Here is a 15,481-nt window from a genome sequence, read left to right as displayed (position 1 = left end):
GAATCTTATCAATGCCTTTGTACTGCTTCTACTTGTCTTACCGAATCATTGAACCATGGCCTCTTATATATAGCCTACTCTAGTTGGTATTGCGGAGTAGACACACAGGCACACTCTCACAGACGACTCATCGTAACAGTAATGAGCCCAGCACTCAAATCATCTCCTTTGACTGAGATTTGGGTTGCAGTGTGGAGGTCCGCTAGGGGGGGACAGTCTACACTTAGCACGTTAGTTTACACAGCTCCGAAGTCATTAATTTCAAACACCGGACCATTACCTACACATTGCTTGCATTTCATCACTATACGCTCCTATACATAGAGACTGTATTGGATCCCATACTAAAGGTTATGAGATTTAACCTAATATATAGTCGTCGTCTCGGGGCAAGTAAAAGGTAAAACAAGTAAAGTTGACCACGCAACCAAACCTTCACGTATCTAAACCTTGCAGTACGCAACTCTATTCACGTTTATTAACATCAATATAATCTAAATACTTCCCAATTCGGTTCTACTGATATATCATATTAGTAATGGTAGGGTAGCATAGTCGCGATATTGTATTCAACTCTCGCCCATTTTGCTACTACCCAGCGGAATACTGTCCAAGGTCTCTGTCTCTTTCTTTTCCCTCCATATTCTTCTCTTTCTTCTAATTAGAACAAATTACCCCCAGATACACAATTCTCAATCTTCCGAGGCCTTACATCTCTCCAGAATCATGGCTCTGTCCTTGTTCTTCAAGCGCTGATAGTCGACCATGATGCTGATCATAGCCTTGACCACATCCCATTTAACATCGGCTACCTTGTTACAAAAATTATCCATAACAGTAAAGGTCTCTACAGGAACCACCTCCGTTTGCGCACAGATCCGGAGGGTGAGAAGCTTGATCAGCATGTCGTCTGTCTCGGCCAGTCGCCACTCGCGTTCCTTGGTAGCGACCTCAAGCATATCCAAGATTGTCAGTTTCTCCAGCAGTTGCGTGATTCCCTTGACATTCAACTCCTGCAAACCTTGAAGTTTGATTCTGGGTGCGTCTTCGCGAAACATGATCAATCTCCTGAACAGCCGGATGACCGCCGACCTTTCAGACTCGTTCCGATTGGGGCCAGGAAGACGACCTCGTTTGAGATAACTCATGACAACCGAAGCAGTAGCACGGCTAACGGGACTGCAATCGAGATGCTTGTTTTTATCGAAGAGGGCGGCGAAATCGGTGTGTTTCTCGATGAGATGCTCAGGAACGTAACGCTCTCCCCCAGGACCGTCGAAAAACTTGATTGAGTAGCAGACCCCGCGGTCAGTACTATGACGAAACTTATTAGCAGACACAACTTTGTAATACAACGAGTCACGTACTGGGTCGTAACTGGTGGGGACTTGTTTACCGGTTCGGGGTCAACAATCTCCCAATCGGAGCTGTCCAGGCTTTCCAGGTCTCCCGAGTCTGACATGATGGTAGTTCCTGGAGTGTGGTGCAGACGCTGCAGTTATTAGTAGAGAGGTGTCGAGGAACAATAACCGGTGTTGCTAAATGCTTTATGACACCTGGGAGGGAAGAGGGGGGAGGGAAACCTTTATAGTCCACAGGTTAGGGCACTGGAATCCTCAAGGTTTTCCAGATCCCAGGTGATGAACAAATTTTGAAAACCCCACCGTGTCTTGAACTTACCCTGCGTGATGTGCGGCGCAACAGCAAAGTTTAATGGGAGATAATCCTCAGTTTACCTCTTGGTTCATACTGTCCCATCTGCAAAGCCCCTGTAAGCCTCACTCAGCCGTCCGTTGGAGCACATACGAACTTTAAATGCTGATGATGAAATTTGAGGATCCTTAACGTCCATTTCGCTACTCAGTAGACATTCAATTTGTGTCTGCATCATATTTGAAGACCATCCGCCCAATTTTGGATCTTTCCTGTACGTTCACGTGATATCCCTCACAGACAACTTTCATGTTGCTCTTGCTTCACGACTTCTGAAACATATTCAGAATATGGATTTCAATTACAGTTACAGTGTCAAGTGTGATCTAGTAATACTTTAAATACCCAATCGATTTCCAATAAATATGACTGTTGGTTTTCTGATGACATACGGCAAACAAACAGACCACAAGCAAACCTATATCTAGGCTGACGGCCAACTTGCATCAAAGCACAAAGTCCCTCAAAGTTTGATTGTAGTGTATCGGTGCTGTTTTCACTATCTGCACGAGAGCATGCCTGATCATTGAGCTTTGAGTGACATCTTGAAAGTGGTAGCAGCAGATTCATGTTTGCGAGATTTTGTCATTCTTTGGACAGTGTAATATTCTTCCCTCTTCCCATTTTCCATTATACCAGTCCTGCCATATTTCACTACTGTCCCAACTCCCATTGACCGAGGTCATCTTTGATCGCCAGCCCCCTCCCGTTCTATCCTTTTGCGAACCTAGGAGATATTAGCCATCATCTTGATACTTTATTGGATCTCGACTTACTTTTCTCCGGGAGGAGGGCTGGCCCAAGACTATCATGATGATAATCACCAGCTCCCATGTTGAACAGGCCCGACCACCCCGCCGCAATTTTGCGAAACTGACCAGAGTTAGTTAAAATCGTAAACGTCCTTGAATTCCCAACTCACTTTTCTCCGGCGGAGTGGCCGCTTCAACATGTTCCAATAATAACCACCGGCCCCAACATCAGGCCGTCCCGACCACCCCCGACGCAATTTTGCGAAACTGACAAGAGTTAGCTATAATCAAAACATTTCTCGCTCTCGACTCACTTTTCTCCGGGGGTGGCAAGGACAGGACTATTGTAATAGTCAAGACTATGAAGTCGGGGTGGAGGAGGCCCAACCCGCCCGCCGCATTTTTGCGAAACTAGTGAAAGTCAGCTACCGTGTCATGTTATGTAAAGGTTGACACTTACTTTTCTCCGCTCCTCCACCCGTTCGCCGCCGTGTTATTTGGATCACGGCGGCTCATGTTCAGGTAATCCTGACCCGTACCCACGCAGATATCTTTCTGCAAACTGAAATGCATTAGCTGTGGTCATTCCATCGTGAAGTAGTACTTACCCTTGCGGTCCGAGGACCTAGCTAGGCCAAGGAGGCCAGCGTCAAGTGGACAACCCACCCCCGCCCCGCCGAGTTTTGCGAAACTGATTGTTGTTAATTATGGTATAGTCCCGAAGCTGTGTCATGACTTACTTTTCTCCGGCGGGGACAGTGTTCGGGCCATCGAGGCCCGGGGGCGGGTTATACTTTTATTGAGAGAGAAGGAGTTGTGTAGTGATAACCCGCCCCAGCCCAGCTTGCCTTTTGCGAAGCTGATTATGATTAGCTGGTATCCATAGCGTCATTCAACAACAACAACAACAACATACTCTTCGCAGGCAAAGACGAGGCTTAGGGCTGCAGGGGGGCGGGTCCCTCCTCTCCGTCATGGCGAAGCTGATGTAAGTGAGCCGCGGCCCGCTTCTCTCCTTTTTTCTGATGCAAGGCCAGGCACCATTTGGTACCACAAGAGGCACCGCTTTATAGGACCATCAATAGTCCTCCCTACACTTTGAGGCAGTTAGCAACCGTGCATGTCCCATCTTCAAGTCGCAACTTACACTTCTCCGGTCTAAGACCAGGCACCACCCAAACCCTAAGAAGGGACACCAGTTCAGCTGAATTATCAGCGTCGTCTGTATAGGTTACCAAAGTCAACCGTTGTCCTGTTGTATATCTGGTTTGCGACTTACCTTCTCGACCTCGGTCTTACAGCGCAATGCTCGCCGACATGTCTGGACAAGCCGTTGGGCATGAAGAGCGGGTGAGAGGCTTTGGTCTCATATACCAGTCGTCAAGAAACATGGTGCAAAATCAATCTCTTCATGATACCATAAAAGTACCACAACAACCAGTTCGGCCAGGAGTAGCATCAACTGTTGTTCGTTGTTGTGGTTGGCTGTTGGTCTTGCAAGTTAGAGTCAGCAGTTACAGGCTTGCGCAACTCCACTGCTATTGCGTGAATGTGTTGGTTGATACAGTGTTCGAGGAAAGCTTTGTACCACTCAGGGAGACGGTTAGGCCACTCTTTATGAATGTGGTTGTTGACGAAGTCCTTGATTTCTTCCTCGGTCATCCACAAGTTGATTTCCCACAGAGACGCATGAGAGTCGGTCGTCAGCCTGCTGATGGCTGTGTAGCAGCCTGCAGCGTTAAGATGAAACATGAGTTCAAACTCTTTGCAAATCTTCTCATGGGTGCTGTTATCGTCTATATCGGGACGGTTGAGTCCTCCGGTATAGAGGAATGCAATCAAGAGTTTTTTGACTTCTTCAGGGACTTGAGGGAAACGAATCTCTTCTCTGGAAGCAAAGTCTTGAACATTATCAGGGAAGAGCTCCTCGAGGACTTCGAGATGGACTGCGTCTTCCGGTTGTTGTTCATCAAAGCCAAAATAGACTTGGATCATTTCGCTGATGACGAGGTAAGTCAGTGGTGTTTTTTCTCAGAGGCGTCGGTCACCTAGGTAGTGAACACTTACGGCTCTGGGAGAGGGGAGTGCTCGTCACGATCCGGAACAATGTCGTTCAACTCTTCATCGAAGTAGTAGTCAAAGTGTTTCTCTGGGTTGTTCGACGGAAGATCCATACGAAAGTCACGGGTTCCCTCTCGCGGGTTTTCCTCGTAATCTCGACGCATGATTATAGTGATGGGATACTTTTGCAGAGGAAAGTGATTACAATGGAAAGACGATGACATAAAGGGGTAGGCGAATGTGAGAAGGAAGAATGTATCTGGGAAAGTTGGATAGTAAAAGGTTTGAAGAATGTTTTGGGATGAAATTCCGCTGATGTTTTCTGGGAGGGGGAGAGCTGAAAAGAATGTGGGAGAAATATTTGTGACCTTTTGGCAGTGCGGTTTGATGGCCGATTCTAGGGCTGCGTAGACCGACCAGACCAAACGCCCTTCCCCCTCAAGTCGTTCATTACTCAGCTATCTGATAGCCCAGAATACCATTGCATTGCATTTATTGTGTAACAACACCTGATTTTATGAATGAGTCGTCTTCTGTACGAATTCCATACCTGTACAAGATCCTATCTTCAAGTTGCAACTCAGCAACTATTCTTCCCCTGATGCACCAAGCTACCTATTCTTTGTAGTAATTCTTTTTTTGCATCATTCTCTTCATCATATACGTTGTTTTACAAGTACCATGGCCATTCTTCTATAGTTGGTGGCCACGGTGGCGGCAATGGTGGGTGCATTAGCAGGCTCCAATATCAGTGCCACTGCCAATTCATCTCCCGTAATTTAAGCTCCATACCCTTCTATTCATTTATTTGTATGCTGTTCTTTGTTCATCCATTCCTTCAGACTGCCATCTAGTGAGATATGGGTAACCGGGATATCTAATTCTCCCACCAAAGTATTTCCCCTATTCTATCTGGCGCTGTACCTAAAGCCACTCGCAGGCATTGCTGCATCAACATTATGCTGAACGATATACCATAAGCATGCGGTGTGTATTTACGATCCAATCTTTCTCATAAGTAAACTACATCTATCCATGACCTTCTCCAGATAGTTCCGTCTCGTCTCTGTGCTGACTATTTATTTTTAGGCCTTCGGTCGTCCGACCTGTACAAGCAGAACCGCGATTACAATATCCCTTTCCACGCTCACCTCTTCACTACGTCCTTACATCCTTGACTATCTTCACTTCGGCTTTTATTCACTCCCAAATTCAAAGCTATACACCTGCTTCCTGAGTTCATCTGGGGGGCTTCAGGGGTATATCGAAGTACAGTCACAGAGCCATCAGGACAGAAATGAATTTGCACGGCTCAAGACAACCAGTTTGTTTCGCTTGATCCAAGACTGATTCTCGGTGAGATTTGCAGGAAGTCACGTCTCATCGTTGAACTCGACAACACTCAGGATCAGTTCAACTGTCGGGCCACCTATTCAACCACTACAGGCTTTCTAGCCCCTTTGAATTGGTGTTGATATTGATGATCCCAACAATGAGTAATTCCATTGTAGGAGGTCTCGGGACTGGCGGTTCGAAGTACAGAGAACTTGGGTTAGCCTCTGGCGAATCGTTTTGGATATCTAAACCCGACCATTTCATGCTTTTTCACGCCAGTTTCGTTACTCAAAGACGAGTAGCTCTTAGAACACTGTCTCTTTATTCTATATGTCCACGCCGAGAGTTCTTCTGATTCTTCCTTCTCGCATGTAAGTCTGGCTAAGTTGACAATGGTCCGAGAGTGACTTGACTGCGTCAAGTCTCATATCGTGGTAGAGTGGTGGGTGTTGTCTTTATGTGCAATGCATCAGTTATCACGCTAACTCTTTCTCGATAGCTCTATATACCTCTATCAAGCACAGTCATAATTGTACCGAAAGGTACCTCATCGGACAACCTCGAACGCTGTCTCCTCAAGGCGGACTTCGCCAATTCCCAGTCGCCAGTCCCCCCGTCTCCATGAGCAAGTGGCCAGCTGACAACACCACAGACAAGATCCTCCCGGTACCAGCGAACTTTTGGTTGCCATGTCCTCAAAGAGATATTTCTACCACAGCAAGTTACCGACGGTTGGCAATTTTCATGAGCTCCTCAACAGGAAGACTGATGAGTAACAACAACCTTACCCTGTGCACCGACTGGTCTTCCGTCCGGAGATCTTTTATCTCCTCTTCTGGGCCTCAGAGATGGAAGCAGTATGGGTTGTAGAGGTAATGGTCTTTCGGCTCTACCCAGTATCAGCGCTGATCAATGCTAACGAGGGCACGCCAGGAGAGATATAACTATAGATTACTTGAAACGGCGCTCTAAAAATGGTAGTGCTGTGCTGTTTGGGGCTGTAATGGCTTGTGTATCGGCGGATTTCTCCAGCTCCGAAACGCGTGGGCGTGTCAACTCTAGTCTGAGAGTTTCTTCAAAAGAAATATAGACAGTTCGTCTCGATTCAGAGCTTGAGTTCAAAGGCCAAGAACATTTCCGACAATCTCTGGCGCAGCTATCGAACGCCTTGCCGCTTCGACAATCCCAAAGCTGTGTTATTCATTTAGCATTGGTACTCGGTTGTTACGAATTTGTTGACTCGTTCCTTAACAGTCTTCCGACTAGATGACTCAAATTCTCGCGGGGGAGTCACCATATCATTAGTGTTGTGTTAATATGTGGTACCCAGACAGGGCGTTCTTGTGAATCCTACCTTTCAGTTCATCGCGTCACGCGGACCCTGGATCAACGATTTGGAAGTTTCGGTATTTATGTTCTAGGCGCTAAGAGAGCCAGATGTATGAATGTAAATCGGCGCATGGATATTAACTCAGTGTTGTCAGGCCAAGTGTCTGCTGTCTTCGGCGGTTTTGAAAGATGAGTGCCTGTAATGCATTTCCGGAGCTGTCAATCCGGCCGACAGGACTATGGGCGAGCTCAGAGGTCCTTGTTTTGGGAAGAGGGAGGCAGGAGAGCTACTTCTTCTACCCCTGATAAGTTTGAGCCCATGTTCGTTTCGCCACCAGGTACGGGAACTACATCTATGTTCGATATCTCTCAATCGGGATCCTGTAGCAGACCGACATTCTCTGTCCGCTGAGGTTCCAATGGCCATTGGGGGCAATTGCTTTGTCGTCTTTCGGTCTTGTTACTTGGTTGGTCCCTTGTTTGGAAAGCGATGCGTGTTTTGCTGTAAGCATGTCTTCTCTTTTGTCAAACCAGGTCAAACCTACTTATATGACAGTCTTCCGACCAGCGGTGGAAGCAAGAACCACCTCGGCCATCATCATCGTTACTACATCGGGCTTGAAGCCGGAATCTCTTTCATTCGGACTCGCTAACCTAACCTGGGGCGCAGATAGCCAGGCAGACCCGACAGTCAGGACTGCTGAGTCGCCTTCTAGAAGAGCCCTGCAGTGGTCGCATCAGTACTCGATTTCTCACCATGGAACCACCCTTGATATATTAATGTACTAGACCCTGGGCGAAAAGAATTTGGAAATGATACATCTTCGTATCGATGTGGTGAGTCGGACGATGAATTGAAGCTCTAGACTTTGAGTATAGTGTGTGTTCGGGAACAATTCTCTCAATGCAGTCCGATTTTCGCACCAAAGAGTGTGTAGAATATACTTACACATTTTCAGAACAGGGATCAAGGCAACGCCAAAGTACCCAGCCATTGCTAGTACGAATGATCCTCTAAGTCTTCTCCTTAGATCAGGTTCTGTAATTGTTCTTCATTACCTTGTTCTCCTTACTGTCTTATTGTATAAGTACTGACCTTGTCGTACAATCTTGCCAGGTAGATGAGATGGCGGGTAGTGTCGTTCCCGCAGGTTTGTCACGAGAAATACTCGAGCACAGCATCGCAATCTGCAACATAAGGCGAGCGTGTGAGGGTTCCATAGGTTTCTCTGATCCGGATTCTTGTGAATGTAACAAGGCGACCAAGCATGATGCACGACAGGAGGCTGGCGAAGCCATTGGCCATGTCGATGCAGTTGAGTTAACTTATAGAGGCTACACATTGGAGGTTGTTTGCCATTGATCTCAATTAACAATGGTATTCAAGAAATAAATGGGTACATGTAATCATGGTTACAAAGTCAAAGGGACGCATCATCCAGTTATTTGTGCTTCCAACTTCAAACTGTTTACTGCCTCATGATACACACCACTGCCCTATCCCATACAATTTCTCGAGCAATCTGAGCTACTATCACAAGGACGTGCATATCTTCGATGTCATCAAGTTCGCTACCTAGCATGCTCTCAATGCATGTTCTTACTTCCCTGTGATATGAGGTTCTCAAGCCGTAGTAATGATTGAGGGGAACCAACAGCATACAGCATGAGTGATTGAGTAACAAACCCACTGAATGCCAGAACAGAGCACAAACATTCATTTGAGTTGAAGACGCGGTGCTCTCTTTGTATTATATAGTGCATCTTGGCCCGGTCACTTTCCCCGCAACATTACAAACAATATCAAGCTTCAAGCAAACACTTACAAACATGACGTTCATCGAGATACATAAGACTCCTCTCTTATTCCTTGAAACAACGATGTCTGATTGCTGTTACTCAAAGGCCTAGCTTCACTTACACACCTTATATCACATCATTCTCACGCAAATTTGACAAAATTCCATCTTTTTGCAACAAATCTCATGGTTATAATAACCGTGCTTCGATAAAAACATGCTCTTATACCTTCATCGCTTCCGTCTACCCAACCAAAGAATATACATCCCCTCTCTTCACTTTTTGCGAGCCTTGGACCAACCACCACACTTGTTGTGTGACAAGAGAAATGAATCGTAAATAATCACATTACTCGCCACACTTGTACGGTGTGTTCTAAAACCCGAGACAAAGCTTTCGATACATCATTATCCTTTCAACGCCGGCTTTGCTTCTCATCTTTAAGCGACTGACGCGATAACTAGGCCAGCCACATTCTCCTCCTCGCTTCGCACCGTGATCTTTGTCGTGACACCTGTTTTTGATGAGTACGCCATTCTCACGTTGGCAATCACGCGGCCTCCGCCAACTGTCTTGCCCAGAAGCTTGAGTGTGTGAGTGGTCTGGTTGACGGGTACATCGGTACCCTCCAGTGGCTGCAGAGACAAAGCCTTTGTAAGTTGCTCCGTAGCATCTGCGAGTTGGTAAGTACTGGGTTTTTCATAGTTTCAGTGATCAACGTACCTGCGATGCTCTCCATACCACTCAGTTGGAGTGTTTCTGTCACCTCCTCGCCAGAAGCGCCAATCTGCTCCCAGATATGGCTAAAGTTACCGGCAAATGTGGGGATCACGTAGTCGCTGCCGGAAAGGTCAAACTCGGCCACCTCATATTCATCATCGTAGCCAGTGTCTTCAGGTTCGCCCGTTGAGGGGTCAATCTCCTTGCTGGTGAACTTGAGAACGTTGCTGAAGGTGGAGATGGGCAGAGAAGCCTCGCCGCCAATCTTCTTGAAGGCCACGTAGACCTTACCGGGCTCATCAGTTGAGAGCTTCTCAGCCTGGATGATGAAGACCTCCTCGAGTTCCTCGTCATCAGCAGGGGTGGCGACGATTGAGACGTTCTCGAGGACGGTGTCGGGTAAGGTGTTCTTGACCTCGTATTGGAGAACAACATGCTCCTTGAAGATATGCTTGACCAGAGAAACAACGTACTCGGTCTCGGCCTCGGTAAGCTCGATAAGAGGCGAAGACTTGAGCACACTGCCAAACTCCTGCATCTCGGGAATCTCCATAAGCTCCTGAGCGTACTTTTGAGCCTGAGCAGAGGCAGTCGCAACGGCCTCGGCACCTGTGGCCTTGGTAGGGCCAACCTTGGGGGCCTTGAGGGTAGGAGTAGTGGCAATCAGCTTCTTAGATCGATCCTCGGCATCAGCCTGCTCCCGGGTAACCACGGGAATCTTGGAGATGTCGAAGGGGCTGTCGAAAGCAGACGCATCGTCCGAGGTGACGTACATAACGAGCTGCTGCTCGAAGTAGGGGAGAGAGAACATGTTTTCTATAGCTGCATTAGTAATGGTTTGTCTGTAGGGGTTATTGTTTCTTACCATTCTTGACGAATCGAACGGCCATCTCGTCATCCTCCTCGTTCATGAGCTTGAGGTTGAGAGCAGCACGGTCACGAACTTCATCATCAACATCATCCAAGCATCGGGTAAGGAGAACTCGAACACTGCTCTTGACATCAGGGTCTTTCTGGCCAACGCCAAACTTGGCAAGCGCGGTGACGGCAGCAGCTCGGACAATGGCGTTCTCGAGAACCACTCGGTTATAAATGTATCGGATGTACTTGGTGGGCTGAGCAGTCTTGGGACCTTCCAAACCAATAAGGTGGAGGATTCGGACAGCCAGTTTGGTGAACTCGCAATCCTCGATAAATTCGCAAAGGTGGGCAAGCGCATCCTCCTTGGAGTCGGGAACGAACTTGATCAAATCAAACATGCTCTCCACAACAGCCCTCTTAAACTCATAACCACCCTCGTCACGCAGGATACCACTGAGGAAGGTAAGCATACCAGCCTGCTTGCTAGGGAACTTGAGACAAAGTGTTCGGATAGCTTCAACGATTGTAATCTTGAACTCGTCGGTGATTTCGGACATGAAGGTTGAGATCTGCTTCATTAGACGGTCGACGCTGGCCTCGTTACCAGTCTTGAGTAGCGTGGTGATGGCGAAAGTAGCGATAGATCGGTTGCTGTTGGAGATGAGGAGCTCGATATCAGGGTTGCAGGGGTTGACAGCGTTTGGCTTGAAGCTGGCGAAGTTGTGGAGGATCCGGAGAGCGGCAAACTTGGTGACGGCGCGGGGAGAGGTCAGGAAGAGTTGAAGGACATGGACAGCTTGCGACACCTCAGCGTCGGTAACGTCTCGCATATCGCAGATGGCCTTTGCAGCTTCAAAGTTGACCATTTCGCTCTTGTGTCGCAGCCAGCCATCAAGAAGCTGCATCATGGGCTTCCTCAATGAAGCGTCCTCCTCGGCGAGCTGTGCGGCAAGTCGAACCAGCATAACAATAGCAGCAGGGCTCTTAAGAGCACCAGGAGCTCCGAATTGCTGGACCATCTTGACCAGTGCCATTCGGTCGTGCATGCGCATTTGGTACAAAAGACCAACAGCGTGGTATTGCGACATGGTCGAGTGGTTCATAGGGACCTGGCTGCTGGATGTGGAGAAACCGAGGGAGAAACCACCAGAGGACTTATTAGACGCAGCAGCCTCCTGTGTCTCGCTCTGCCATCGTCGTACGACATCCTTTGCGATCGGGAGGAGGTGGTAGGATGAAACCAGGGCGGCCGAAGATACGGAGGGGTTCTTGTCGACAATTGCAGTCTTCATAACTCGTTCGATCGATTGGACGGTCGTGGCCTTTTCAACATTGTCAGCATCCAGGGGTGTCGGTGTACCTCCAAGCAAAGCCACCTACATCGATAATGCGGCAGAGCGCACGGATAGCATTGGGTCGGTAGATTGTATCGGTGCTGCCTCCAGTATCCTTCATAATCGTGCTAGTAACCATAATAATATCCTCGGCCGAGTTGGCAAGCTCCTTGATAACAAGGTGGACCATCTGTCGGAGACTAGCATCCTTGTTCTGGAAGAGCTTGGAGATACCAAAGAAGAGGGTTGTAGCTTCGTTCGTAGGGAACTTCTCCCCGGTGTAGAGAAGGAGAGCGATCTTTGTGAGGAGAATGCGACATCGTCGAGGCTGGATAGGGGAGCTGTTGAAGAGTCGTGCTGTTCAACTATTTAGCTTGACTGTGGAGGGGAAGTGCAAGGCAATTGTAAGAGACGGACCTTCTTGGAAAACTTGGGTTCTGTCCACCTTGACCAACCCGAGGTCAGCGTCTTCATCCTTCTTGCCGTAACTCATGTTGGGCAATTGGGTTGTTGGTTAAAGGTTTGGTCGAGGGAGACTTGAGGTTGCGGTCGAAACGCTCCTAAGATAGAATCACCACGTCGCAGTTACGCTTCAGGGATTGGTGCCTCATCACGTGACGTTATCAGCCCCTTATCGGAGTGATTCGTGTCAATTTGTCGTATTCAGCTACATCAGTTATAAAAATTGAAAAGATTTTATCCAAAGACAAGATCAAACTTGATACTTATTCTTTTGGTTTGTATCATTATACTTGCCTCATGCGAAATACTAGCTGTATGCTGATCTGCTGGAGAATGGAGCATCGTAGCTTCAAGTACCCGCATCAATGTACTTCTCAAGCTTGTTTGTTCACCGACAGAGACACCCAAATAGCCTCGCCTGCCCAAGAGCTCTTATATGCCATGGTAAATAATACAATACAGGATATGTAACAATTGCTTTGAGGTTTTTTCTTGTTCGTTTACAGACTTAATGTTAATGTTGAATCGTTTCATGTACTGATCCACTTCCCCAGGGATTCTTTAATCCAGGTACCTTGACAGCAACAAACTGTCAAAGCAATGCATCGCTTTACTAATTCAGCGGTAGAATCCAATGCCTCCATACTTATACACACTCTGTCTGTATCAATATACTATCTAAAATACTAAAACTAATGATGATCACTGCCTTTCTTCTTATATAAAGACCAAAGTGACATCATGTCGACCCTGCAGAACAGAATCCACCCACTTTGAACTTCATCAGCCGGACCCAATTTTCCGGCTCGCATCTTTGATCTTTGAACCCTTCCAGCTTGACTCCCTCAACTCCGTTCCACAACCCAATTTGTCGCCCGAGATGAGTTCTGTAACTCGATTGCCGCTGCGCATTGCACCTCGACTCGTTCAGCGCCCAGCGTTTGTCCGTCCGATTCACTCGACTGTTGTCAAGGCCGCCAATGTCGCTCCGGTTGTAGGCACGGGCCCTCCTCCAGAGCCTCCAATTCAAGCCCAAGATGTTCACCAGCGAGTCGCCAGGAGAAGAAGGCAGGCCGAGATGCTCAAGAATGCCAAGGAGCTTCGAACTGCTAGTGGCGGAAAGGCCGGCGGTGCTTTGAAGAAGCGGTTCTGGAAAGATGTTACTGTTCAGGAAGTGGATGGTAAGTAATTGTCATTGAACCCCGCCACTATCGCATATACTAACCATGAGATCAGGCGCTCTTCAAGTCTTCCTTGATACTCGACCTTTGAGACACCCCTCTACGAAAGCGATTGTTCGAATCCCTATCACAAAGCCCGACCTTGCCTCCGCCCTCGCTCTCGAATGGGACCTCTTGACTTCGGCTCAAGATGCTACCAGACATCACTTGATCCCACTTACAAGCCTTGCCTGCCGAGCTCTCGACATTGCCGAGGCTGACAACGCCCCCGGTTCTGATATTTCAGAGATCCGAAGTTCAATTGCCACTGTATTGCTACGATACCTCGACACCGACTCAATCCTCTGCTGGAACCCTCCTGCCGGAGAGTATGACCTTAAAAACGAAGCTGGAGAATCACTACGAGACGTACAAAAGCGTACCGCTGACGATCTTGTGTCTTTTCTCACAACCCATGTCTGGCCAGGCATCACTATCAAACCCGTTCTGGACGGACACTCCCTCTTACCTCAGTCACAAGCCCCCGGAGTCCGTGAAATCATCCAAGGTTGGATTGTCGGCCTCGATGCTTTCGAGATTGCGGGACTTGAGCGGGCTGCATTAGCTGGCAAAAGTCTGCTCGCTGCTGCGAGGTTCGTCGCAGAGTGGAGCGAAGGTTCAGTGGGCAAGGGCAGTCTGAACACTGGCAATAAGTTTGGCATTGAGGAGGCCGCTGTTGCTACCAGTCTCGAGGTTAATTGGCAGACCATGCAGTGGGGAGAGGTTGAGGATACTCATGACGTTAACAAGGAGGATGTGAGAAGACAGCTGGGCAGTGTTGTCCTGTTGATTTCTGGAACGGGCAAGGCTTAAGATTAAAGTATAAAATGGAGTATACATGGGCTGGATTGGCTTGTAGAATAAAATGACATGTACAATAGAATAAATCTTGATGATCGTAACGTACGGAACAGTTCCGGAATGGTTTCTTTTGTCTTATATCCGGCAGTCAGGTGTCGTAATTTTGAATACAACGTATATGAACTTCAACGCCTTGGACGGAACTGAACGCGCATCGTGAACTATTAAATAATTAATTCTGACGTAACACAAAGATGGTGATGATGTTTATGTCATTGTTGTTTGCTACCATTTAAATTTTAATATTGTTTATTTAAATCCTTGCCATACCCTGTACCGTCTCGTTTCCAGCTGAGTCTAAGTGTCGTAGTTAATCAAACTTAAACAGCCGCACTTGTTTTCATCGAGAGGATGGCCAATTGAGAGGGATCTGAGAGATGGCATGCTGGGATGACCAGAGACAAAGTTAAAGTGGGCAAAGATTAACTCACGGCTGGTGATCAAGATAAAGTTACTGTGTCGTTGCAACCACCAGACAAAGTAACGCTACCTAGTGACCTTGGATTGATAAATGAATATTCCATTGCACCAACATCCAATGGTTTCACACGTTATTTCATTCAACGTTTCACTGCTGTATGATTCGTTGTCAGCCAAACATATCGTATTCCCTCAAGCCTCTTCATTTCAAAAATAACGCCTTCACCGTCGTACGCCGCCAAAGGACGGGATTGCCACGGGTAGCAAGCCTAATCCCAATCGAGATATCAAAGACATCATCCCATGTAAGAAAAGGCCGCGCAAGCCCCCTCTAGTGTTGAAATGCCCTTTGAATGGGGATTTTAAAGCTGAATCATAGCCAAGACAACTTGAACTGGTCACCCATGTCTCTTGTGACCCCCAGATGGTTTACCTGGACTGGTTAGCTTGTTGACTAGGGGGGCGGAGTAGGTTGGGATGAATAATCCAAGCTGAACGGGTTGCGCTGTAGTGAGACAAGGGTGATGCCTTGAAATGACGCTTTTGGACCAAGTACTGAAAGGCATTGTCATGAATGTTAATCACCGACATTGTATGTTTGTCTCGCCATGAC

At 47.5% G+C, this 15,481-nt stretch overlaps 5 protein-coding genes across 5 annotated transcripts; 1 reads left to right on the top strand and 4 right to left on the bottom strand.

Moving 5' to 3' along the window:
- Positions 1 to 692: 692 nt before the first annotated feature.
- FSST1_009086 (uncharacterized protein) lies at positions 693 to 1,462 on the bottom strand (the record flags this gene model as incomplete). Its single annotated transcript, XM_083226030.1, has 2 exons — positions 693 to 1,314; positions 1,368 to 1,462. 2 exons carry the CDS (start codon positions 1,460 to 1,462, stop codon positions 693 to 695), a joined length of 717 nt encoding a protein of 238 aa, XP_083085047.1.
- An 817-nt stretch (positions 1,463 to 2,279) lies between these two features.
- FSST1_009085 (uncharacterized protein) lies at positions 2,280 to 3,038 on the bottom strand (the record flags this gene model as incomplete). Its single annotated transcript, XM_083226029.1, has 5 exons — positions 2,280 to 2,440; positions 2,490 to 2,586; positions 2,636 to 2,732; positions 2,780 to 2,806; positions 2,926 to 3,038. The coding sequence occupies 5 exons, from the start codon at positions 3,036 to 3,038 to the stop codon at positions 2,280 to 2,282; spliced, it is 495 nt and encodes a 164-aa protein (XP_083085046.1).
- Positions 3,039 to 3,923: 885 nt separating this feature from the next.
- On the bottom strand, positions 3,924 to 4,690 carry FSST1_009084 (uncharacterized protein; the record flags this gene model as incomplete). The annotated part of the gene is made up of 2 exons (XM_083226028.1): positions 3,924 to 4,464; positions 4,533 to 4,690. The coding sequence occupies 2 exons, from the start codon at positions 4,688 to 4,690 to the stop codon at positions 3,924 to 3,926; spliced, it is 699 nt and encodes a 232-aa protein (XP_083085045.1).
- A 4,740-nt stretch (positions 4,691 to 9,430) lies between these two features.
- On the bottom strand, positions 9,431 to 12,398 carry FSST1_009083 (coatomer subunit gamma; the record flags this gene model as incomplete). The annotated part of the gene is made up of 5 exons (XM_083226027.1): positions 9,431 to 9,663; positions 9,714 to 10,526; positions 10,576 to 11,893; positions 11,952 to 12,262; positions 12,323 to 12,398. 5 exons carry the CDS (start codon positions 12,396 to 12,398, stop codon positions 9,431 to 9,433), a joined length of 2,751 nt encoding a protein of 916 aa, XP_083085044.1.
- Positions 12,399 to 13,247: 849 nt separating this feature from the next.
- Positions 13,248 to 14,400, top strand: FSST1_009082 (ATP synthase complex assembly protein ATP12; the record flags this gene model as incomplete). The annotated part of the gene is made up of 2 exons (XM_083226026.1): positions 13,248 to 13,548; positions 13,604 to 14,400. 2 exons carry the CDS (start codon positions 13,248 to 13,250, stop codon positions 14,398 to 14,400), a joined length of 1,098 nt encoding a protein of 365 aa, XP_083085043.1.
- Between the last annotated feature and the right edge of the window lie 1,081 nt (positions 14,401 to 15,481).

The sequence above is a fragment of the Fusarium sambucinum genome, chromosome II (genome assembly GCF_050947815.1).
Source record: "Fusarium sambucinum isolate potato_lamoka chromosome II, whole genome shotgun sequence".
Lineage (NCBI taxonomy): Eukaryota > Fungi > Ascomycota > Sordariomycetes > Hypocreales > Nectriaceae > Fusarium > Fusarium sambucinum.
The sequence above is the reverse complement of the archived record's forward strand: the minus strand, read 5'-3'. Positions and strand labels throughout refer to the sequence as shown.